Source organism: Dioscorea cayenensis, chromosome 17, assembly GCF_009730915.1.
Source record: "Dioscorea cayenensis subsp. rotundata cultivar TDr96_F1 chromosome 17, TDr96_F1_v2_PseudoChromosome.rev07_lg8_w22 25.fasta, whole genome shotgun sequence".
In the NCBI taxonomy this organism is placed as follows: Eukaryota; Viridiplantae; Streptophyta; class Magnoliopsida; order Dioscoreales; family Dioscoreaceae; genus Dioscorea; species Dioscorea cayenensis.
In genome coordinates this window covers 8,026,219-8,050,633 of record NC_052487.1, presented here as the reverse complement: position 1 = coordinate 8,050,633, position 24,415 = coordinate 8,026,219, and the positions used below count along the sequence as shown (strand labels likewise).

General features: G+C 36.7%; 1 protein-coding gene, 1 long non-coding RNA gene and 1 pseudogene across 5 annotated transcripts; 1 reads left to right on the top strand and 2 right to left on the bottom strand.

Annotated features, from left to right (window-relative positions):
* Window positions 1-5,597: 5,597 nt before the first annotated feature.
* Window positions 5,598-10,904, bottom strand: LOC120280388. 4 transcript variants are annotated; one of them, XR_005542329.1, is made up of 6 exons: window positions 10,111-10,904; window positions 9,246-9,402; window positions 8,367-8,864; window positions 8,104-8,212; window positions 7,925-8,008; window positions 5,598-6,986 (listed from the first exon to the last, which is right to left on the bottom strand). It is a non-coding gene; the product is annotated as an uncharacterized LOC120280388 (long non-coding RNA). The 4 variants fall into 4 exon arrangements; XR_005542328.1 differs by having other exon boundaries at window positions 5,598-6,070; window positions 6,815-6,986; window positions 8,104-8,864; window positions 10,111-10,901; XR_005542330.1 differs by having other exon boundaries at window positions 8,104-8,784.
* A 4,763-nt stretch (window positions 10,905-15,667) lies between these two features.
* LOC120280760 lies at window positions 15,668-24,039 on the top strand (annotated as a pseudogene).
* On the bottom strand, window positions 18,137-18,750 carry LOC120281095 (uncharacterized mitochondrial protein AtMg00860-like). The gene is made up of 2 exons (XM_039288023.1): window positions 18,658-18,750; window positions 18,137-18,571 (listed from the first exon to the last, which is right to left on the bottom strand). The coding sequence occupies exons 1-2, from the start codon at window positions 18,748-18,750 to the stop codon at window positions 18,137-18,139; spliced, it is 528 nt and encodes a 175-aa protein (XP_039143957.1).
* Window positions 24,040-24,415: the final 376 nt, after the last annotated feature.

Below are 24,415 nucleotides of genomic sequence, written 5' to 3'. Positions count from 1 at the left end.
TTTGGTCTCCGGAAATACTTCAAATCAAATCCTCTATTTACTTGTGAACCCAAAATCTTCTATAAACTCTCATATATAAGTCCTTGTGCTTTTCCATTTGGGCTTCTCCATAGAAATGCTTTAGAGAATAGTTTCATTATAATTGTGATAATATCTTGAATATAATTTTTAATAGATATCCAAAGTTTAAGGGTATTATAGTAGAAAATACATTAAATATAAGAGTATGGTAAATTTAGAATAACAATATTTAATGTTGCACAAAATTTTCAAATAAACAAGTAAAAAAGAACAAAATAAAGCTTTAAAATGTGACAAGTAAAAAGGAACAAAGGAGTACAATTATATCGTGGTGTTTTTTTATATAAAAACATAACTTCATTTGACTCAAAATTATTTTTTTATTTTGATGAAAAGCAATATTGTTTGATTATATTATTTGTTATAAATATTAATATCATCCGTGGTCATTCTCTTTGATTGAATATTCAAAACATAATTAAAGTGTTAATCATGCATCATCTTTATGCATCCTTAATGATTTCATTAATTATATTATTTTTATCTATTTGTACATTCAAACTTCAAAATATATTTATTTTTTTATTTTCAAACTTTTAATTTGGTATTTAAAAAAGTTTATTTGATAAAATTAGAGAATTGTTCAATATGTTAATAATAGTCGAATTAATAAAAGATTTTTTTAAAATTTAGATTAAATTTGTTATTTTTTAAAAAATTTTGAGGAACAATATAGTTTTAAATATTATTATTAAAATTGTTTATGACAATTAATTATTTCTCTCACATAAACATTATAATTGACATCATCAATTGCATCAATCTCTCGTGTACAACATGAGTACAGTAATAATAATAGCAGAGTAATGTAAGCTTGTGTTTTAACTTAACTAATTTATAGTTTTATACACATCAAAATCCTATTATAAAAATACTATTTTTCGTCACATCGACAAATATATATATAATTTAAAGTATTGCTATATTTATTTATAATTTTCAATTTCATGTTTTATTTATCCAACGTCATCCCTCCCACTCCCACCCCATCCGTATGTAGCCAGAGAAGCATCCTATCAAAAGTCCCGAATCTCAAAGCAATCCAATCCTTTCAAGACCTAACCTGTCTTAACGCGCCACGTGTTCACCGGGTCCCACATCAAGAGCACGTCCCCCAGGATTCTGGCCTTCTTCCCGACGCGAAGCGCTCCATCCCTCCCAACCCTGGCGCCATCATCGTCATCGCCATCACCTCCGCTGCCGGTGAACTCTGATCCTTATCATAGCATTCAATCCCCACCTTCTCTTCCTTCTTCTTCTTCTCCTCCTCCACCACCACCACCACCTTGCTTCCTTTTCTCCACCACTCCAAAACCCCAAACACCGTCGGAAATCCAGCCCAGCAACCCACCGAGGCATCCGGCTTCTGCTCCGATCCCCGCTGAGCTCCCTGTTCTCTCTCCGATGAGATCCTCCCGAAGCACGATACCTTTGGGCGACTCCGGCTCCACACCGGCCAGCGACGGCGCCGACCTTCTAACTTCTCGGCTGTTCACTGGCCGTCGGAGATACCCAGCGAGATCGAAATTGTTGGGAAGCCCGATGATCAAAGCCCTAGATTTTGAATTCGCACATAAGCGCTGCGAAGTGGATGATGGATTCCGATTGGAGTGCGCCATCATCGATTTCGGGTTGGTGGATCCCTTGGTGGAGTACTCGCGATCATAGACGGCGGCGGAGCGGATCCGGAACCAGTCTTCGATCCGGATCCGATAAGACTCGGCCGGAAGGTCAGGCTCATCAGTCGGTGGCTGATCCTGGTGGCTGGACCCGCATCCGACAACGAGAGTTTCGCATGCGACTTTGTTGTCGCCGTTGTTGAAGAGGTTGTCGTGGTCCATCGCCGATAAATGGGATTTTTTAGAGAAGAGAACGTTAAAGATGAGGAACAACTGGGGAATCGAAGTAGAGAGGCTCTCTTTAAAGGAGAAGAGGGAGAAAGAAAACTTGAAGTCTTGGGGGGTATTTTGGGAAATTGGCATGTGAGAGTATGGAGCGGGATTGACGTTATTTAACAAAAATATATGGTGTGACGGTCTGGAGGGTGGAAATTGCTGTGTTGGGTGGGGACCACATCGGACGCTTTGATCAAGACTTCCACGAGACCCAAGTGAAAGAGGTATTGCCATGTGTTTCAATCTTTTAGGAAATATGAGGTGATTTATACAACAAAGATGCTTCAGAGGTTATATCACCTTCTAACAAATTAGACCATTACTTAGATTTTTAAATAATTTAATATATTCAGGGCTTCTTTATATATATATATATATATATATTAATTATGGTAAAAAAATTATTCCAAACACATTTTTAACTATTAAATCTCAATCATATACTAGAAGAACATCGAACCTTTAACAATCATATATTAGGAGGTCAAGGATGTATTGAGAGAAAGTCTTGACAATCACTTGGCTACTTGATAATCTTTAAAAAAAAGAAAAACAGAGAATTTAATGACATACTAATATTGTTGGCCATAATATGAAAATGAAGATTTATAAATACAAAATTAATGTCCTTTACAACGGATATAAAAAATCATAATAAGTATATTTTTCAAAAACAATTAAGGGTATTATTTAGAATTTTCTTTTAATTGTTTACACTTGCTAATTTTAGGAGGAAAAGAAAGAAATAATATGAAGCAAACATTTTAAATATAAATACACATATTACACTTGACGTGCAGGAATGTTGTTTGACGAGATAGATTTCATCTGTCAAGTATACATCTATCTTTCTCTCTGAACACACTATCAAGAATGGTAACAACCAGCTTATATAGATCTCAGTAATTTCACATGCAAATCCTCAAGTAGTTTATCCTCTTCAAACAAACACAACCTGAGAATGAATGCATATGAAATTAAAAACTTGTGTATATTAAAAGGTAATAATTATTAAACAAAGAAAGCATGCGGTATCACTTGATATTGTTTGAAGTCGTCGTAGTAGGGTTAGATGGTGACAACCCACGCAGCTTAAAATGCAACCCTCGTGCGTGGAAGCCAAGAGGAAGGCAGATAACATGGGCTGTCAGGAATACAAGAATAAGCATCCCTTCCCTAACTTTTGCTACACCAATTCATTCAAAATAGATTGATGAAGAGCAGGAACAGGTTAATTTAGTATGATTCAATTAATGTTCGAACTTTGTCACATGCACTTAATTACCTACTGTTATCTCAGACAAGGATAACTAACAATTGTGGAGCCTGGACCAATGCTTTTCATTTCTCTTTCTTTTAATTGGAAACTTGTTTGCAAGCGAGGATTGGACCTGATGCACTGGATGCTTTCTGAAAGAAAACAAAATAGTTTGAATATGACAGCCATAGAATCAAGATAAAGGAAATGAAGAAAATCAAACTTCTTGACAATATGTAAACTTGAATGCCATGGTTGTTAATATGTCATTCAAAAATGCCCTATAAGCAAGATAAGCAAACAATTCAAAGAATGAATGAAACCAGGACTATTTCTTTTTTTTTTGTTTGTTTGCTGTATTTCAGTGTTCCATATGGGCAAGTCAACACGTCTGCTTTGATTTATAATCTTGGGTAAACAGGATGCATGTACTTAATCTCTTGTTACAGCTAATACACTGCTCTGGCGTGTGATCTCATTCAAACAAGTGAATTGACTAAGAATGATGTACAATAAATCAAAAGAAGAATATATTGATCATAATCGATGCCTTACAAAGTAAACCCCAAAAGAAGATGGGAGTTAAACATAAAAGCTGACTATTGCAACCCATTTGGAGTTGGAAGTAAAACCAAAGGTCAATAGGAAAGATTCGCTAGCCATACACTAGAGTGGTGGTCAATTATCTAATGATCTTGTCAAATAAGAAAACAAAATTTTGACTAGGCTCACCAATATCATAGTGCGTGCTCAATTGAAAAGAAGAACTTTCACATGGAGCATAGCTAATTACTTTAGAATAGTAGTTGTTCTTATTATATTCCTACATTCACATCCTTGGTTACTCCCACTTATTCTCATCCTCTTTTAACTACCTTCATCCTTCCTCATGACTTTACTAACTCTAGAGTATAAGTACTTTGCTACAATAGTAGCTCTAATTTGCAACTGGTTGGATAAGTATTGATGACATATAAAACATAAAAATAAGATCGATTCTGAGGACTCTGGCTCAAGGTTAAGGCCTGACATATGCAGAGGAATCATTGCAACATCTACAGATAGCTACTTAATCCATAGCAGTTTTCTTTTCTTCTTCTTCTTCTTCTTCTTCTTTTTAATTCTTATTTTGAAATAAAACTAACATTCTCAATCCTTAGGCTGTAGTCTCATCCTTTAAAACATAGTAATTTCAAATGACATTGAAATCTTAATTAACTGCTGAGATATTAAGAAGAAATTGTCAAACATGGACAAAATTTTAGAATATATACACATCAGACACTGTCAACATAATATAGGAGTAAATTAAACCATTTCCTAACAAGCACACACCCACACCCTTCAAAACTAGATAGGATTCATCACACAATATGTATGGACATATGATATAAATTAATACTAATGGAAATATCTTCAGAAAAATAAAAGAACCGAATCCCCCATTTTACCCAAAAGTGACGCCTGCTTAACGCATGCTTAAACAAGATGCAACCACATGTGTTATGTTATTTGTATGATGCACCCAAAAAAATACTTCCATAGAAGACAGACATAGCAGGCAGCTGGAACAAAAACTAAATGCTTCCACAAGAGTATTAACTAGAAATAAACATAATTCCCCCAGTCCATGTTCTGCAGTGAACCAATACTGATTAGAAATAAGTAAAAAACAATATGACAGAGTTCCAGAATAACTACTAAAAGTTTTAATTAACTAGCATGTTCATTTGTCTTCTAACAGATGAAATGTTGAGATGGATGTTGGCTTTATTAAGGACTGATTAAGGAATAATTTTATTCAAAATAGATTGGGAGTGGTACCTATTACTGATATATTAAGAGAAAATTGATTAAAACAACCACTACAACAAAAAACGTTATTTGCGACACATTTTTGTGACACAAAAAATTCAAAATGTGTCGCAAATCACAATTTGCAACACAATAACATGTGTCGCGTTTCAGATGTCGCAAATTTTTGCGACACAAAATGAAAATGTTGCAAATTTCATCGCAATTCATGGGTTTTCTGAGACAATATTTGCAATTTAATTTGCAATAATATGTGACATTTTTTGCGACACAGTTTGTGTCGCAAATTGTGTTGCAATTGTGTGAAATTTTTTGTAACAAACCTTCCGATACATTTCGATTGTCGCAAATTGTGTTGCAAATTATATTGCAACTTTGTGAGACATTTTGCGACACATTGTTTTTTGTCACAATTTATGTCGCAAATTAATTTCATAAAAAAAAAACTGCGACACGGTTTGTGATTATATACAATAATTTTTGAAACATTTTTTACAAACCTGTTTAAAAACCTAATTTACAATGCTTAACAACAACTTTTATAATATTTTGCAAAATAAACATTCCCATTTATAAGTATCCCGAACAACAATTGAATACAAAATATAATAATCCAAACATCTAATACAACAAACAAATACAAAATGTAACAGTCCAAACAATGTTATGTGCAGTTTTCTTACTAACAATGTCAGAAGCATATCCTTCCAACGTTGGCCTGCTTTTGACAAAGAAATATAAGAGAATTTCTGGAACCTCTTCCGTGCAATAAGAAAATCATTACTCATGCCACGAACCACATTGTCCTCCAAAAGGATATCTGCCATTGGATAAATAGTGCACCAAGGATCTGATTATTCCACTCTCAATGAACTCAAAAGTGGGCATGCCCTTCCCCATCAAGCTCTTGCATAACTTGATCTAAAACACGAGCCAAGTGTTCCACATTTTGAGAGAAATCATCATTTGTTGAAAACATGATCACATTGTCATTTAAGATTGCACAAAATGTTTTGATCTTCTGCAAAATTTCAGTCAAAGCCATTTCCGAGTCAACTGAATCAGAGATGCAGTAAGTAAACTTTATGCGCTTTGCTAAATTAAGCACAACTTCCTTAACAAGAGTACAAGATTTTGCCTCTGATGATGCCACCTTCCTTGACATGAATGCATAACACAAACATACTTAACAAGAGTACAAGTTTTTAGAGTAAGAGTTTCAATCACATAAATTATACTTTGAATTCAAAATATAACTAGAGAAACCAAAAGGACTATCGACCATGATACAATCAATATCACTATAGTGACTTGAAAATAATGAAGAGCAAGAGGATTAAGAGTGCAGACACTGAACAAAGGAAAAAAAATCAAAAGTAAAAGATCATTTATAAACTACCAAAATCAACACATTAAAAGAGGAGCTTAATTGCATAATATGTTTCACATTTTAAGATCTGCATGACTTCAATGTATGACTTTCTTCAGCATTTCTTTCTAACAGATCAGGATCCATCCAAACACAAATATTCCTTTTAACAAAAAGTTTTATTTTCAGGTGCTCTCTTGCCTTGGAGCTCTATCTTCTACAATCGCATTAGAATAGTTATCAGAATTAATTTGAAGTTATTTCTATCAATTACAAGGCTATATATTTTGACAAATAAAAGTATGAATTTTTCAGTTCATACAAGACTTCCAACAAAATCCTGCGAAAGGAGATCATGAACAATTATAGCAAAAATGAAGTTTAAAGACTTTAAACCTGATTAGGTCAGCCATCTTCAAGAAATTAACAAGTGAGAAGAAGTGCTATGGGATAGGTCTAACATTGTCAAAATAACTTCACGTAGAATACCACCTATATTCAACTCAAAGAGTGTCTTGAATGCTACCATTGAGTTAACAGTAAGCTTGGTGAGAAGCCCAATCAACCCCTGATGGTAAGCAATAAAACAGAATTAGTAATCATCTGGCAAAGAGCAACAATGGAGAAGAAAATAGCACAGTAGCATTCAATCCAAATAGTGTACATTATAAGTAGACTGGCCAAGTGTCTTCCAACCATCCAAGGCTACCAACTTTAAACATGGTTAATAATTCTACGTTTGCAAAGTTCATCCAAGAGTGCGGGAGATTTACTAAAGCACTTTGTTATTTTAATCAAACACGTAGCAGCAGTCTCTATAAGCTGTTACAACAAAACAGTATACATCTTTCACATGCATGGCTAATAAGAAGAAATGCGTGGTCATGGCATTAATCCACCATTTCCAAGTCTATATCAAGGCATGCATCACCTTCCTCTCCTCCTCAAGACAGCTTGCTTGCTCACACAAAAAACATGGAGAGGCTATTTCTAACCAGCATATATAATTACCTTGTATATATATATATATAAACGCACTCTATTAGTAGGGGTTGTTGTGTTTAGTTGATGCTATAATATTTATAACTCATGCCTCATTATGATGTTGGGAACTATATCTCATATTAATCCATGTGATTATTATCTGTGCCTCATTAGAGTGTGTGTAAATGAACACTTATTATAGTTTATTAATTCTCCTCTTAATTACACTGTCTCAATACTTTGGGATGTGCACACTAGTAGTTCACTATAGAAAGAAGCTAGCTCACGTACTTTCATGCATCAATGTTATTTTATATAAAATAGTTTTAATAAATACAATTTCTTTAAGTAATACTTTCATGCATCATGCAGATGTTTGGAGGAAGGAGCAGATTATTATAGCACAAAATATGAGAATTCAAAATAACAAAACATAAATAAACTCCACATACTTTTTCCATCAATAAAAATTTAAACGCTAAACACAATCCTCACTTTAATAGTTGTGGATAAGAAATCAACCTAATTCAGCACTGGCATGACCACCCCTGCTTGCAAGTAGGCCACAGGCTACCTCTTCGATATCTTCTCCAACACTTGCAAGCACTACAATATCAAAATAATTCCAATAAAATATCCATACAACCACTTCTCTCAAAATTAAAACAACATGAAAAAACTTCATGATCTTAATACCATACCTTCTAGGCCACGTGCTCGGCCACATCTAAATACTCAATCACCATCAACGAAAAATAGGCATCAGGGAGGTTAGGGCACCAGCACACATAAGTGGCCACTTATGCTTCCCTGAAAACGATGTTGCGTGATTTTACTGTTCAAGGATTGAGCCCTGGAGACCAGTGCTTCGTACAAACAGGTCTCTTAGTTAAGGGGTTGACGGTCAAACGAAACAAAGAAAGAGAAAATGAAAGGTGATCGGAAGATCAGTGTTGCACTAGACCTCTCCATGAGCAGCAAGACGGCGCTGGCCTGGGCCATCAATAACCTCCTTGATAAGGGTGAGACCCTCATCATCATCATCCACGTCAAGCACAACAAGCTCCACGACGCTAGTAAACACGCCCTCTGGTGCCAAATCTGGATCTCGTAAGTCATAACCCTTTTTTTTTTCTCTATTATATATATATATATATTTATATATATCATCCTCCTTATCTGTCCCTTTTGACTAGTCTCTGTGTCGATATAGTTAATTTGCTCACATTAATGTGATCCGTTTAATTTTGTGTTAATTTTGGGATGATCCATGATCAGTTAGCTTTGATTCCTTTGTCGGAGATGCGGCAGCCGGAGGTCATGAAGCAATACGATCTGGAAACCGATGCTGAAGTGCTCGATTTGCTCGACACCACTGCAGACTGAAGAGACCAAAAGAATGAACTGCAGTTCCTATTGAAGCTTAGTGACATAAATTCTAGTCACTGCAGACTGAAGAGACCTGGATAATTACAAAATAGGGATCCAGTAACAAAGGATGAAAACTGAATAAAAAAATAAATATAGCAAGATTTGTTAGTACTAGTGAGTCTGGACATTCTGGACATCAAGAACATGACACAGAAAATCACAAAAGGAATATAGGGAAGGTTAAAGATAAGAATCCAAGAGACTTAATCCTGGAACCTAAACAAAATCCTTTAGCAGGTTTTCTTTCAATTTGGTATAAGTACAAGCAGAGGTACAGATATATTCCTAAAGAATTAGACATTATGTGACTATAGATATCCATGAAGCAATAAAAATAAGGCATTCATGAAAAAAATTGTTATCATAAGTCTATTAAGTCTGCAATCACCACGAATGAAAAGGAAACAACCACCTGTGAAGGCTGAACAGAAGACAAATATTGCAGAGAGGGTGAAGCAACGTTGGATGGCTTCAGATTTTTACGAGATACACTAACTTTGGAATTCACATCAATGCAAGGGTGGTTCTCAGTTTTTTGTTGCTGAAAACATTTGGCTTTGTGCTAATTCCTGTTTCAAGAGACTATACAGTTCAGCTGGAGAACTAAAAAAGAACTGAAATTACAGAAACAATAAAGAAAATTAAGGCATTAGTTTCCATTTAAGGTGGAGTAAAAAAATAAAATGAGATGCAAAAACCTTAATAACTATGAGCATAATTAGAACTCACAATCAAACTCCAGGATGTGCAATATAAAAACTTTCCAAAAAGATGGTAATTTAAAGCTATAGATGATGTGCAAAAACAGTTGTAATTTGATTAGGACTCCCCACAGGAACTCACAAACACAAAATCAAACATAATTGCCCTTAACCACATAACTCTTTCAAAATCATGGAGAGAGGTGAAAATTTTAAAGCAAGGAACCATGAAACAACACTTCTGGACTTTTGATATATTTAATTTCAAAAGAATTCTATTCAAGCTCATCATCTCCCATCCACTTTACAAGTAAAAATAAGGCGAGAATCAATTTCACCCTCATTAAAAAATGAGAATGGTTGCTGTCATACAGGCTTAAATATTTGCAAATTCCCTTCTACATGTAGAGATGTTTCATCAACTCATTGATTTAATCTAAAAATTGAATTAAAACTACCCATCTTCACCTCAATATGATATATAATATTTAACACTATCTAACAACAGATATACATTAAAGTTTATCAAGTCATCAACAATAATCTAAAAATTGAAGTAGAACTACCCATTGTCACCTCAACAAGATAATTTGCTTGTCCAATCATCCTCAACGCGCCAAAGAACCAGAGAAATTCCTCAGAGCAAATGATTCCATAGTATGAACTTCACAAATCTCCGTCAGCACAGCAAACACCGCACCATATATAATCGACATCACCAAGCCTTGGGACGATCCCCTCCAACCTCCTCTGGTTCTCCACGTTGCAAGAAGCATAGTTTGGATCATCATGGAAGTCATACTCACCATGGTCATCATCCTCTTCCGATCCAGACGTTGATGGATCTTGGTCCATGTCGCAATCCGCCGGGGGTTCAGAGGAGGACGTTCCCGGGTGGATATCGGAGGAGCTACATGGCCACTATCGCCAGGAGGTGATCGCCGGCCTCCACCCTCTTGCGGCCCCTGTCCATGGAGGTCTCCAGCATAGGCGATCATCAGAGAACGTGAGAGAATTCGAGAGAAATAGAGCACGAGAGAGGACCCCGATCGCAAATAAAAAATTTTTTTTGGGGACGGAGCGATCAAAAGAAGGGAGACGCAGGGGAGTGTCATAAAGGAGAAGATAGATGCGTGGTGAATCCAAATCTTAATGCACTTGGACGAATCCTTCTCGTTCATTTTTGCCTCGTGATTCGTGTAACACTCCGTGGGTGTCATGGCCACCGACTCACTTCTCCTGATTTATATCAAACAGAAGAGTCACTTAAAAAAAGAAAAATTAAATAAAAAAATACATTTTTTTATTTTAGCTTTTAGTGATAATAAAATCAGAATTTTTGAAGTTTCTCCTCAAATATATCATGTTATGTATCTCTAGATAAATACTACTATAATTTTTATTGTTGAAATTAATTTTAATAATTTTAGTAAATATTAAATTCCAACATTTAATTACCATATACACATCGCCATTGATCATACAACTTTTAAATGACTCTATTAATTAATTACACATAGGATATCAATCAATATAACTTATTCGTTATTCTCAGAGGGAATGCAATATATATATATATAATGAAAAGTAAAGAAGAAAATAGCATAAAAATCATTATATATATCCAAATTAAAGTTATATAAATTTTAATTAAATATAAATCTATATGCAAAAACAAATCAAATTTTAAATTGTTTAAAAAATATCATTTCTCTTTAAAAAAATGTGTGACCGGGATCTTGACTTGATATGCACAGACCATGGGGCTACATAGGCTAATTTTAAAAAAAATATTTCCGTAATTAGGTCTTATTTTTATTTTTATTACTGTTTTTATTACTTAAATGGCTGAAGGGCGATAAAATCATGGTCTAATCAGCACAGAAGTGTTGTTTTGATGCTGATTGAATTGCTATCGAAGTATTTCAAAGTATAGGAAAGTGGATTTTTTGCATTTTGATCCATTATGTTTTTTTATAATTATTAAATCTTTAACTTTATTTAAAAAATTTTTTATTACTTTCTAAAATTTATTAATTTTTAAAAACCATTTATTTTAAAAGACTATTATTATTATTATTATTATTATTATTATTATTTTTTTTGACCAAGAGAAATATAAGTTTTTTTATTATTAAAACTTTTCATGACACGTTTTCTCGACGTCGATAGATCGTTCCGAAATAATGCTGTCATAATGCATGTCATAACCAATTACATGCTAAGTCCCAAAATATTGCGACATATTTTGCGACGTTTTTAGATGGTCATTTTTTTTGCCACGCAATTTGGTTTTTTCTGCAGCGTTTTTGTCTTTTATTGTCACGATATTGTCATGCAATTTGTGTCATGAAATTTACGTGTCGCCAAATAGCGATTTTTTTCTCATGAGTGAACATGGGAATATACTTAGACGACCCATAGATGCCCTATAAGAAAGTTAGAAGCCCTCCAAACAGAAAGTCGCAAAAAAAAAAGAGAGGTTGACCTAAAATGTTGAGTAGAAACTTTACGTAATAATATGAGTGAGCTTAGTTTATCTAGTCTTTTAGCCTTGACAAAGCAACATGTTGTGTAGTTGACCCCATATAATTGCGACTAACGGTTTATTGTTGTTGTTGCTATTGCTTTTTCTTAACTAGCAAAAGGGAAATATAGTGTTTGCACTACTAGTTCCTGTAAGGACTCTAGAACTGCCATCACTAACACTAACACAACAAAAATGAAGTGTTTCAAAATATTCTCCTCAGATTTGTTTCTCTCATTAATAAGCTATACTTCCCTTGCAGGCCACTTATGATTGAACATAGACCACAACTAAGCAATAAAAAGAAAAAAAAAATCATCTTCAATAAATCAAAAATTGAACCTGAAAGCAAAAAAATGTTTATGAAAAAAACAACATAACACAGATGTTGTATTTTGTTCCAACATTGCTTACTAGCACTATTCAACCATTATAATATGACTATTTCTTGTGCTCAAACAAGTTCCTTCAAGTTTTCTTTTTTTCTTTTTTTTTAAAATCTTTAATCCACCATTTCCTTGGAGGGGCAAGGCACTGGGAGAGCTGTAAACCTCTCCCCTTGAGTGTTTTTCACATACACAAGGTTTCAAACTTGAAAATTACTTAAAGCTTGGACCAACCACAGTGATCAAGTGCATTCAAGTTTGATGTCAACAACTCTGAAGCAGGCACTCTAATGCTGAAATTTGGATTGAGTGAAAATGGACAAAGAATAACAGAACTTTAACACTAAGTTTCTTTCAGTGGACTATCGATTTTGATTTATCCGTTCAACAAACACATGATCACTTTCCATAAGAACCCTAAACAACACCATGAACAAGAATTTCTCAAATATAAAACTCCAATTCAAACATAAAACCATAATCACTCAGACGTTTTCATCTTCAATTCATATCATGACCCGAAAGTACTCACAAAATCGGAACTAGCAGTTATAACTGTCGCACCCCGAACCCAACTCGCCAGGCCCAGTGCGCTAGAACAAGAATAGAGTTCAACACTGAAAAGAAAACAGACTAAGTATTTTACAAGGTCAAATCAAGTTTATTCAAATAAAAAAAAACTAGGCCCACAACAAACGGACTTATTACATGCAAGTTAATCAGCGATTACCCAACGATCCCATCTAAAGCTATCCGCCACTTAACTCTACTCTTGATATGAAAAGAGAAAACAAAAATATTATGAGCTTGACAACCCAATAAGCACCCACTAAAAATATAGAGATCATTTACACGAAATCATAATCTATCAAAATGAGAAAATCAGAAATAAAAATTATTTCAAGTAAACACAGATGTCAAAAACAGAGCATATAGGTCTCCCAAACAACTATTGCCAAAAAAAATCACAAAATTCATATATTTACCCTCGGTGACCGAGACAAAATTTATCAGAAGTCATATTTTTACCCTCAGTGATCCGATCCAAAATTATGAGAAGTAATTATTCTTTATTGATGAAAAAGTGGTGGGAAACTGTAGTTTCTAGATCAAAATAAGTGTTGACATGGATCAGTGTTTAACCTCCATGGTTAGTGCATAGTTAAATGGGGACTAGTTTCTATGTCAAAACACTTAATGTTCACAAAAAAAACCCCCTGTCAAAATTCATATCGGCAAATTACAAGAAATTTGCAGTCGCATGATCCCATTTTTATCATATCAAAATAAGCTAGTTATTTGAATTCAAACTTGAACGAATAATTTAAAATTATAACAAATCAGAAAACAAAATATAAAAATAACATTTGCAAGCAACTTAGAAGAAATACAAATAATAATAAATTTAATAAACTATCAATAATTCATAAATTTAATAGATTAGAAAATTAAATACCTTATTTGAACATTCAAAGGTTTAAAATGATCAGAATTTAAGTAAATTTCTCAAAACTTTAGAGTAAAAAAAATAACAGAATTTGAATAAACATTTAAACATTTCAGATTTTCAGATTCAGAAAATATGTTGTTAATTTGAAATTTTAAATAATATAAAAAAATTACGAAAATAATATTAATTAAATAAACACAATTTAAATAATAACCAGAAACTGAATTATCCAAAATAAATAAATAAAATACTTAATTTCACCAATTTAGCTAGCATCAAATTAAAGACCTATATACATAGTATAATTTATATGTGGTTACTTACCTGATGTCTCCCAACATCAAGACTCCAAACCAAATCACCAAAATCAAGCTCCCGAAGGAAACCCTAACAAACATTAAGCATGTGCATAAATAACAAAACCCAAAATTATAAGCTCACAGATTTTGTGAGAGAGTCATACTGAGATAGATGCACATAACCATACCATAGGGCTTTAAGTAAATATCTAACAATACAACGGACTAAATTTAACAGTATACACACATGACTAAATTATCCTAAAAGACAACATAGTTGCACTTGCATGCACAAGCTTAGCGCTCAGTTGTTATTTGAAATAATCATGAATTAGCATTTACTCTCACTAATTACTCCTTGAACATTTAAAATTAAACCACTTTGCACATGCATGTATGAACATCTGGATGTGTACTGTTTCAAAGCCTCAACCTTCACTACACCCTATGCACAAATAAGTATGTGAAATCAAAGTGCATGGAGAAGTAATGCTTGTATGTATTCACTACAACCATGCGTGCAGCCTAAGTTTATCTTAATTGTACTAATCATGGCCAAATAAAAACTAGAGCAGAAAAGCATGACTCAATTTGAACATAAACAAGCATATTACGGAATAAGATGATCAACAAGATAAGAATATGATTCAAGACTACAAAGCAGCTTAGAAGGATCGGAACACCAAAATCAGAAGATCCAACAATAGACTTACTTAGAAACTCCTCACAATCACGGCACTAGATGGAGACCACTCGACTCGCTACCCACTCTAAGAAGGCTTACAAGAGAAGAGAGAAAAGGATTTCTCAGTTCATTATGAATCACATAAGGAAGATAGCGGTAATCAAGCACGGCGGGTAGGGCTGGCTCAAGGAAAAAAAATCAAATTTGGTGAGTTTGTTGGGATAGGATGAGAACAAACCTAATATAAAAAAAACATATATAAATAAAATTTTAACTAAAACCAGTTTAAAAAAAAATTCATTAAAAGAACAGGGTTCACAATAACAGAAAAGAAAAAGATTAGATTGGAAGTACAAACATGCAGCTGACCTATTTCACAGAAGGCCCACTCTCCTCATGAGGTGGAGGCGGAGGCGACAGCAATGATGATGGCTGCTAGGAGGAGGATGGTGTGGCAGCATCGGATCTGGCAGTACGAGCGGTCACCGCCTCTTCATGGGCGAGCTGACGAAGCTAATTCTGGAGAACCCAAACACGATCCTCAGTTTGCCAAAGTTTGCGCCAACGATTCGTCAAGTAAACTCCAATACCGCCGTAGACGAGGATATATGAGCCCCATAGGTATGGGTAGGCCTCCGTGTGCTCTTTAGCCTTCCGCCATTGCTCCTCGATCTTGGCCACCACTCCTACCGCCAAACTCTCCTGTGGAACTTCTACCTCGCCGGCCATTAGAAAACCCTCTACGACCTTAGGCCACAAATGGCATCTTAAGTAAAACTCAGAAATCGTCAAATGAACCACCAACTTCAAGGTAGCCGTTGGATCCTTTGTGTTGATTTATGAGATCGACGGCTAGGATGAAAGCTAGAATATAATATAAAGAAGAAGGGGTGAGAACCGGTAGCCCCAAAAATCACATTATTCGAACCTCGAGTTCTCTTTGGAAACCCTAATTAAAGAGGAAGAATGTCGAAAGAGGGTATGGCGCCGTCGGCGGCGGTGGAGGATGTTGTTAGACACTCCTCCCACAACCTGCAAAACAAGATGACACAGGAAAATACAAACACAGGTGATATGATATTAAGATCCCAAAAGGTTACATCCATAGAAGCCAGAGGAATAGATCCTGATTGTATTGCTACACACACAGGTACAGAAAGATAGAGAAGAGAATGTTAAGAGGAATTTATATCAACTTCCAAAAGCACATTTCCCTTCAGATGAGCCAGCTCTTAAGATCTTGCTTCCCCACCTACAACCAACCACGCGCCCATCCTTGTTGTTGAATTCCCATGGATTCCCCTTCCACCACCCTGCAACTCCCCATTCCTTCAATCTGACACAACTAGTTACCAACTCCACAAAATTACAAAAGACACAAGTTACCCATGCCTCACCCCTCTTCATAGTATATTTTTTTAAATTACAACACTCCCTTCCCCATCAAAAACGATCCTTGTCCTCAAGGATCCAGGGAAAATTCTGGGTAGCGTTCCTGCATATCATCAAAATATTCACGGGTAGCTTTTTCGCGTGGCAGTCCCTCCCATTGCACTAACACCTTGACATCCACTCTATTGAAACGCTTCACCATTTGGCGGTCTAGAACAACTTCCGGTCGGCGATTCCACCCACTCATTCCCGCAGTCATGTTAGGGAAAGAGTTGTTGAGACCACCTGAGATCCAACCTTCTTCTTCAACTGTGACACATGAAAAACGTTGTGAATTCTGGTCTCCAATGGAAGTTTAATTCGATATGCCACCTTCCCGACACGTGCCTCCACTTCATACAGTTCGATGAACCATGTAGACAACTTGTGATTCTCCCTTGCTGCCACCGAACTCTGTTTGTATGGTTGCAGTCATATGTAGACCAATTCTCATTGTTGGAACTCCCTGTCCACTCTGCCCTTATCAGCCAGCTATTTCATTCGATTCCGAGCTTGTGCCAAGTTTTCCTTGAGGGATTTCAGAATTGCCTCTCTTGCTAAGAGGCACCTGTCCAGAACATTGAAATTTAGAGGCACCTCAACTATAAGCCAAGTACAAGGGAGGTCCTTGACCATATACTACCTCATAGGGACTCACTTTAATAGATGAACGGAAGCTCGTATTATACCACCACTCCGCAAGGGATAGCCACCGTGCCCACTCCTTTGGCTTCTCCCCACTCATGCACCTCAAGTATTGCACCAAGCAACGGTTCACCACCTCAGTTTGACCATCGGATTGTGGGTGATAGGTCGAGTAATGTAATTTTACTCCGATCAATCTGAACAGCTCTCTCCAAAACCCGCTTACAAAGACAGGGTCACAGTGCCTGACAATATACTTCGAAAGTCCGTGCAACCTGTAAATATTGTCCATGAAAAGTAGTGCAATGGAAATAGCTGAATATGGATGATACAAGGCCATGAAAATGAGCATATTTTCTCATGCGATCCATGACGACAAAGATAGTGATCTTTCCCTGAGACAATGGTAGCCCTGTCAATGAAGTTCATACTGATCTCCTCCCATATGCTAATGGGTATTGGTAGTGGTTGTAGTAAGCCGGCTGGTGGTGTATTTTCACTTTTGAAACCTCTGACAAACTTCGCATGCACGGATAAATGTTTTCACTGACTCCTTGAGCCCCTTCCAGTAGGAAAAACCTCTTATTTTCTTCCTCGTCACTTCTATTCTTGAATGCCCCCCCCAAAATGCGCTTGCATGGAACTCCTTTTAGTATAATCTTCTTTAGCTCTTCTTCATTTCCTACCACTAACCTTCCCTTCCTTTTTAATTTGGTTTTGGTTCCAAGTATATTGAGGTTTGCAGTCTGGATTCTTCTTCAATTGCTCAATCAAAGTGGTTAGTTCTGCATCTTCCTTCTAGCTGTGAGTGACCTTCTCCCATAACTCTGAGTTCACCATTGACATAGTAGAAAGATTAAATTCATGAGAAAGAGCATCCACTACTGTATTCTTCGATCCCTTCTTATATATAATTTTGAAATCTTACCCCATGAGTTTAGCTATCCACCTTTGTTGATTAGGAGTGTTGATTCTTTGTTGCAGCAAATACTTCAGGCTTTGATGATCTGTTTTAATTTTTAAGTGCCTTCCCAACACATATAACCTCCATTTCTGCACTGCTAACACCACAGCTGACATCTCTTTCTCGTAGGTTGAAAGAGTCTGATTCTTCTCATACAGAGATTTACTCATGAATACCACTAGTCTTCCCGCTTGAGACAAAATAACCCTGATTCCTTAATTGTTTGCATCTGTTTCAATAGTGAATTCCTCATCAAAGTTCGGCAAGGTTAGCAGTGGGCCACTACTCATTGCTGTCTTTAGTTGTTCGAATGCCATTATGCTCTTGTCATTCCACCTGAAGTTATTCTTCTTCAACAGATTGGTGAGCGGCCGCGAGATCATCCCAAACCCCTTGATGAAGCGTCCATAGTAACCCACAAGACAGAGAAACCCCCTTAGCTCCTTTACTGATTTAGGAATTGGCCACGCCTTGATGGACTCCACCTTCTGTTGATCCATTTCCACTCCATCCTTGCTAATCACATGGCCCAAGTACTCTATCTTCCAAACAGCGAATGAGCACTTGCTTCTCTTTGTAAATAACTGTTGTTGCTGCAGTATCTTCAATACAATCTCCAGGTGTACCATGTGATCCTCCCAAGACCTTCTCTACACAAGGATGTCATAAAAAAAACCAATACAAATCTCTGAAGATGCGACCGAAACATATCATTCATCAAGCTTTGGAACGTTGCCAGTGCATTTGTTAAACCAAACGGCATGACCATGAATTCATAGTGACCATCATGAGATCGGAACGCCGTCTTGCTGATGTCTTCCTTCTTCATCTAGATTTGATGGTACCTGGACCTCAAGTCGAGCTTCAAAAAATAGTCAGCTTCATGGAGCTCATCCAGTAGCTCTTCTATAAGAGGAATGGGGAACTTGGCTTTGATATTTTTATCATTCACAGCCCGGTAATCGACACACAAATGCCAACTCCCATCTTTCTTTTTTACTAACACCACTGGGGATGAAAAAGGGCTAATCCTCGGGAGCATAATTTTCCTTACTCAGCATCTCTACAATCAAGTTCTCCATGATGTTTTTTCTGGTATGTGGGATACCTATATGGCCTCACGTTTATGGGATCGGTGTACTCCTTAAATATGATTTGATGATCATGACTCCTGGTTGGTGGCAGCTCTTGCGGTTCACTAAACACCTCATTGTACACTGCTAGCAAGGAGGCCAATTATCTTCCTTATTCTGGGTTGCATTGGAGTGGACCAGTTGTGTCAAGAGATGAGTTCTCCTGCACTACTTGGATGGAGCACAGTTGAATTGAGCATATCTGAGATGGTAATTGGAGAGCCTTTGTAAGGTCTTTCCCTTGCATCATCTGTAACCGTGGCAGCGGAGAGCCTCGCAGTACTATCTTTCCTTTGATTGTAGCTGAATTCCATCCTTAGCAGCTTAAAATCCCATAGTATAGGCCCCAGCTGAATCAACCACTGAATACTGAGAACCATCTAACAGTCGTCCAATGGTAGCAACAACAAATCAGTTTTGAACTCTTGGCCTTGCATTCTCCAGGCCATTCCCACACACACACCTGATTGCACTGCATGCGATTGCCATCTACTACTACCACCGTCACCAGCGTGCAGTCCTCCAGTTGACACCCCAACCTTTGAACTATGGCTGCATCCACGAAAATTATGTGTACTGCCCGAATCCACCAGTATGTGGATCTTCTATTTATTCGCAACTCCTGAAACTCTTATTGTTTTGTAATTCATTAGTGAAGAAATACTTGCAATCGCGTTCGATGAGATGAGTAGAGGTAAATCTCCATCTTCTATTGGTTCAGTAGACTCTCCTTGACCCTCCTCTGTCTCTGCCGCCCCTTCTTCCATATAAACATCTAATTTGAAAAGTTGCTTCCCCTTGCAGCGGTGGCCCGGTGAATATTTCTCATCGCAAACAAAGCACAACCCTTTTGTTGCTTTTCTCTTCCCATTCTTTGCCTGGAGAGTTGCTTGTACGTCTTAGTTTCCACCAATTTTGATGTCCATGCTCCGCCTTTATCTCCATGAGAACTAATTTCGTCAGTATACCCTTTAGGTAAAGGAAGTAGGGGTGCACTCCTAGTTGGTAATCTTCCTCTCTTGTGCCAACTATCCACTACCCCTTCTTGTATTTGGCTAAGCGCACAGCCTGCTTTAGTGTCTTTGGTGCAAACATTTTAACAGGGTATCAGACCTTCTCTCTCAAGCCTCCCAAGAAGCAACTCACGGTGTAGTCCTCTGACAGAAATACCTTGGTCATTAGTTCATCGAATTTGTCTAAATAGACTTGAACAGTGCTTGATTGCTTGAGATTTTTCAGCTCTACCATTGGGTCTGCATGCAGGTCATCCCCAAACCTTGCTGATATAGCCTCTATATATTCTTCCAAGCCCGGCAGCTCCTTCCTCAACCGATTGTGCATGAAGTTTTGGTGCCATTGTAGTGTTTTCCCTTCCAAGTGAATTGTAGCAACCTTCACCTTCATTCCCTCGGCCGTCTCATCGTACTCAAAATATTGCTCACAATGGTACATTCACTCATCTAGCTTGTCCCCATTGAAATTAGGAAACTCTAGTCGGGTGAGCTTTGGTGGCTCTGCCCTGTTGCCCCATGGTTCTCTCCTCGTACATATTGCCGACGATGGTCCCGGGTTTTGGGTTGGAGAACCCTTGACTGCTACCTGGAGTTCAAGCAACATCGTCTTCATCTCCTCCATGTCCCGCTCCTGCTTGTCATGTAAATCTTTCATGGCCTTCTCCTGCCTTTCTTTCAGCTTCTCGGACTGCTCCTTCATGGCCTTCTCTTGTCTTTCTACCAGCTTCTCTGTCTGGTCCCTCACATAGGTCTTCAATGTTTTTTCCATCTTCTTTAGCTCTTGTCCCTTTGTCTCCATGTATTTGCAAGACTGTGCCGCACTGATACTACTTGTTGCAAGACACTCCTCTCACAACCTGCAGAAGAAGATGACACAGGAAAATACAAACACATGTGATATGATATTAAAATCCCAAAAGGTTACATCCACAGAAGCCAGAGGAATAGATCCTGATGAGCCAGCTCTTAAGGTCTTGCTTCCCTACCTACAACCAGCCACGCGTCCATCCTCGTTGTCTAATTCCCATGGATTCCTCTTCAACCACCCTGCAACTCCCCATTCCTTCCATCGGACACAACTAGTTACCAACTCCACAAAATTAAAAATGACACAAGTTACCCATACCTCACCCCTCTTCATAGTCTTTTTTTTTTATTGCAATAGAGGAGCTCCCAAGGGCCGTGGTGCGGCGATTGGTGAAGGAGAAGCTTGTCTAGCTCCAACACAGTGGGGACGAGGACGTGAACGTGCAGAAGGAGGTGATGCTCGCCTTCCCCGAGAGTGCACGCATCTTCATCCACTACCTCTCGGCAACGTGAGTTCCGAATCCTCTAGGGTTAGGATTTGTAGAAATGAAATTATGGTTTGATCTGGTTGGGAATTTGTAGGGCGAGTGATGTTTGCTAGGAATCGAAGAGGCGGAAGATGAATGCGGAGGATGTTTTGAAGGCTCTGGAGGAGATTGATTTCCCGACTTCATTGAGCCTCTTAGGCATTTTCTGCATGGTTTGTTATTGTTCTGCCTTTTGGTTAATTTTCCATTAATGCTTGCATTTCCCATTTGTCCTGAGAAACAATGAATTGAATTCATACATTGCTTGAATCACCATGAGAATTGCTTGTTAGTTGATCATTGATATCCTTCTAGCAAGACAGCTGAATTTGATCACTAGCATTCATAGATTTTTGGTTTGAATGCAAGTTCATTGATGCACTGTTTCAAGTTCATGCTTGTAAAGAAGGATTTTTTAGTTGTGGATCTATTTTTTGCTTAGTAACCTATTAATATTTAGATGGTTTCTTGATAGAAATATGATTGTGTACGCTTTTTCACAATCTTCATCTGTAGGGTATTTCACAGGTATTTGTATTACAGATGTTGCAGATGTTGCTTTCACAGATGTTGCTTTCACAGGTATTTGTATTACATCATGTTGCCATTGATTAATTTTTTCTTGGTTTTGAACTTGGTGAATGATTCATATATAGATTATTCTCCCTGTTTCCAGAGTTGTTTTTTTAATACTTAAGAAGAAAGTGCATGATTGCTGATGAACACAAATGTGGATGTGTTTAGAATATAGGATTAAGGATAAGTTAAGATTAAATAAAGTTATATATTATTTTGAAATAAAGTTTCTTAATCCACCTCATTATATATATATATGAAAGTTCATAGTCCAACAGCCTGCTATGTGAGTGATTTTAACATGTGTCTAGGTTAGCATTAAACGTGGCTCCAACTCTTTCCATCCAACTTCATCCGACCTCACGTTTTACCAGCCATTCCTGATTGTCTTGCACAACTATTTATGCATTTATAATAAATTTTTTTTTCTGGATAAAATGTAGTATATTATTATATATATTAAATATTTAATTATAATTTCTTCAGTCTGGGAAAATGCTTTTTTTTATTAAATTTAAATTTAAATGCATAAAAGCCAGATAATGGCAGAGAAGTAAATACGATCATCATTCCAGGCGTATAAAACCCCGCCAAAGCTAGAGCTCTCTACCAGTCCTCCCAACGAGAACGAGAGGGAGATCTTAGCAACGAAGCAATCGGTTTTGGGTTCTCTGAGGTTCGATCTTTGTTCTTTTATCTTTTTTCTCAATGGGATCAATCGTTTGTCTTGAAGAATTCATCTCGATTTGATCTATATTTCTATGTTTTTGATCGTTCTCTTGTGATTCTTGGGATTTTGAATGAACCTGCTGTTGGATCCCTTTCTGGTATTCTCCTTTCCAATTGTTAAATTTCTGGATCATGTATCGTCATATCGATGAAAATTTGGAGTTCTTTGGAAAAATTTATGTCTTGATTGATCGAGGTGTCCATTTGGGACATAATTTTTTATATTTTTTTTAGTTTAACATAGGATTTAAATGTTTAATGGAAATCTAATTTAGATATGCATTAATGAGATCTTTTCAGCTGTCCATAAGAAGCATTGTGGCGATATGGGGGTTGGAAGTTTGATCAAGCTCTTATTTTTAACTTTTCCCTTTAATTTACCTTTTAATTGTTATAAAACTGAAAATTTGGATTTTCTTGTATACTGATTCAAGCATTTTTTTGTTGAACTGGTTCTTGATTTGAGTAGCTATTGAATATATATTACAAGGAAATTGCTTTGTTTCTATAGGTTAATAATAGCAGAATGAGCAAGCAAACGTTGATATATAGCTTTTGTTGCAAAGGGGAATGTTGTGCTGGCTGAGCACACTTCTTTCACTGGAAATTTTAGCACCATTGCTGTGCAACCAAATAGCAACAGATTTACTTACTCATGTGATGGTCACACTTTCAACTTTCTTGTAGACTGAGGATTTGGTATGAAGTTCTCTTTCAGCTTCCATTTGTTCTTAATTTGTGATTTTTCTTATATGGATGTAGCAGCTTGCTGACCAATTGTTTTCCTTGTTTCTGTAGTCTTTCTTGTTGTGGCTGATGAATCAGTTGGGAAGAGTATCCCTTTTGTGTTCCTTGAGAGAGTGAAGGATGAGTTCATGCATCGGTATGAGGGGAGCATTAATGATAGCAGTTCCCACCCACTTGCTGATTAGGAAGACGATGGTTTGCTTGAGGATAAATTTAGCATTGCATACCAACTGGATATAGAATTTGGGTATGCTAGTACTATATAGCATTTTTGATGTTCCATAGGTAGTGATGCTTTGGGGTTTCTAAATCTGGTTCCTGTGGATGCAGTCCAACACTGAAGGAACAGATGCAGATTGGATGAATCATCCAGAGGAGATCAGCAAGATGTCTAAGTTGAAAGCACAGGTTACAGAGGTCAAAGGAATAATGATGGACAATATTGAAAAGGTTCACATCTTGACAACCCCTTGTGACAAAAGTCGGTTTGATTGTTTGATAATGTTAAAAACTTATAACTTTTCTTAAATTCCTCTTCTCTACTGTATTTATTATGTTAAGTTGTACCGATATGCAATTTTTTCAATATTTGCATTTGTCTTTTTCTAAGAGGATTATTGCTAAGCAATCACGAGACTTACATGCCTTATTCAATTTATAATAGTTCTAAGACTGAAAACTTACAATTTCAGGTACTTAGCTAAAGTCATAAGCATTGTCAATTTCTAATAGTTCTACCTGTTTTGGTGGTGCTCCAGAATCAGCAAAAAGAGTTCGCTAAAGTTTTAGGTTTTCCAGGCTGACAGCTTTCAGAGACAAGGAAGACAGCTCCGGAGGACGATGTGGCTTCAGGACGTCCTATTCAAGCTGATTATTGCTAGAATATTAATTTTTCTGATACTAATCTGGTGGTTGATGACCTGAATAGTTTTAAAATGCGACTAGGAGGAATTTATGGGCGG

What these genes read in the sequence shown, in the direction of transcription:
- LOC120281095 (XM_039288023.1), bottom strand. Translation starts at nt 18,750, where the DNA reads ATGAAGAAGGAAGACATCAGCAAGACGGCGTTCCGATCTCATGATGGT. An exon ending in TTGGTTTAACAAATGCACTG is followed by an intron (nt 18,572 to 18,657) that starts GCAACGTTCCAA and finishes ATCCTTGTGTAG; the next exon opens with AGAAGGTCTTGGGAGGATCA.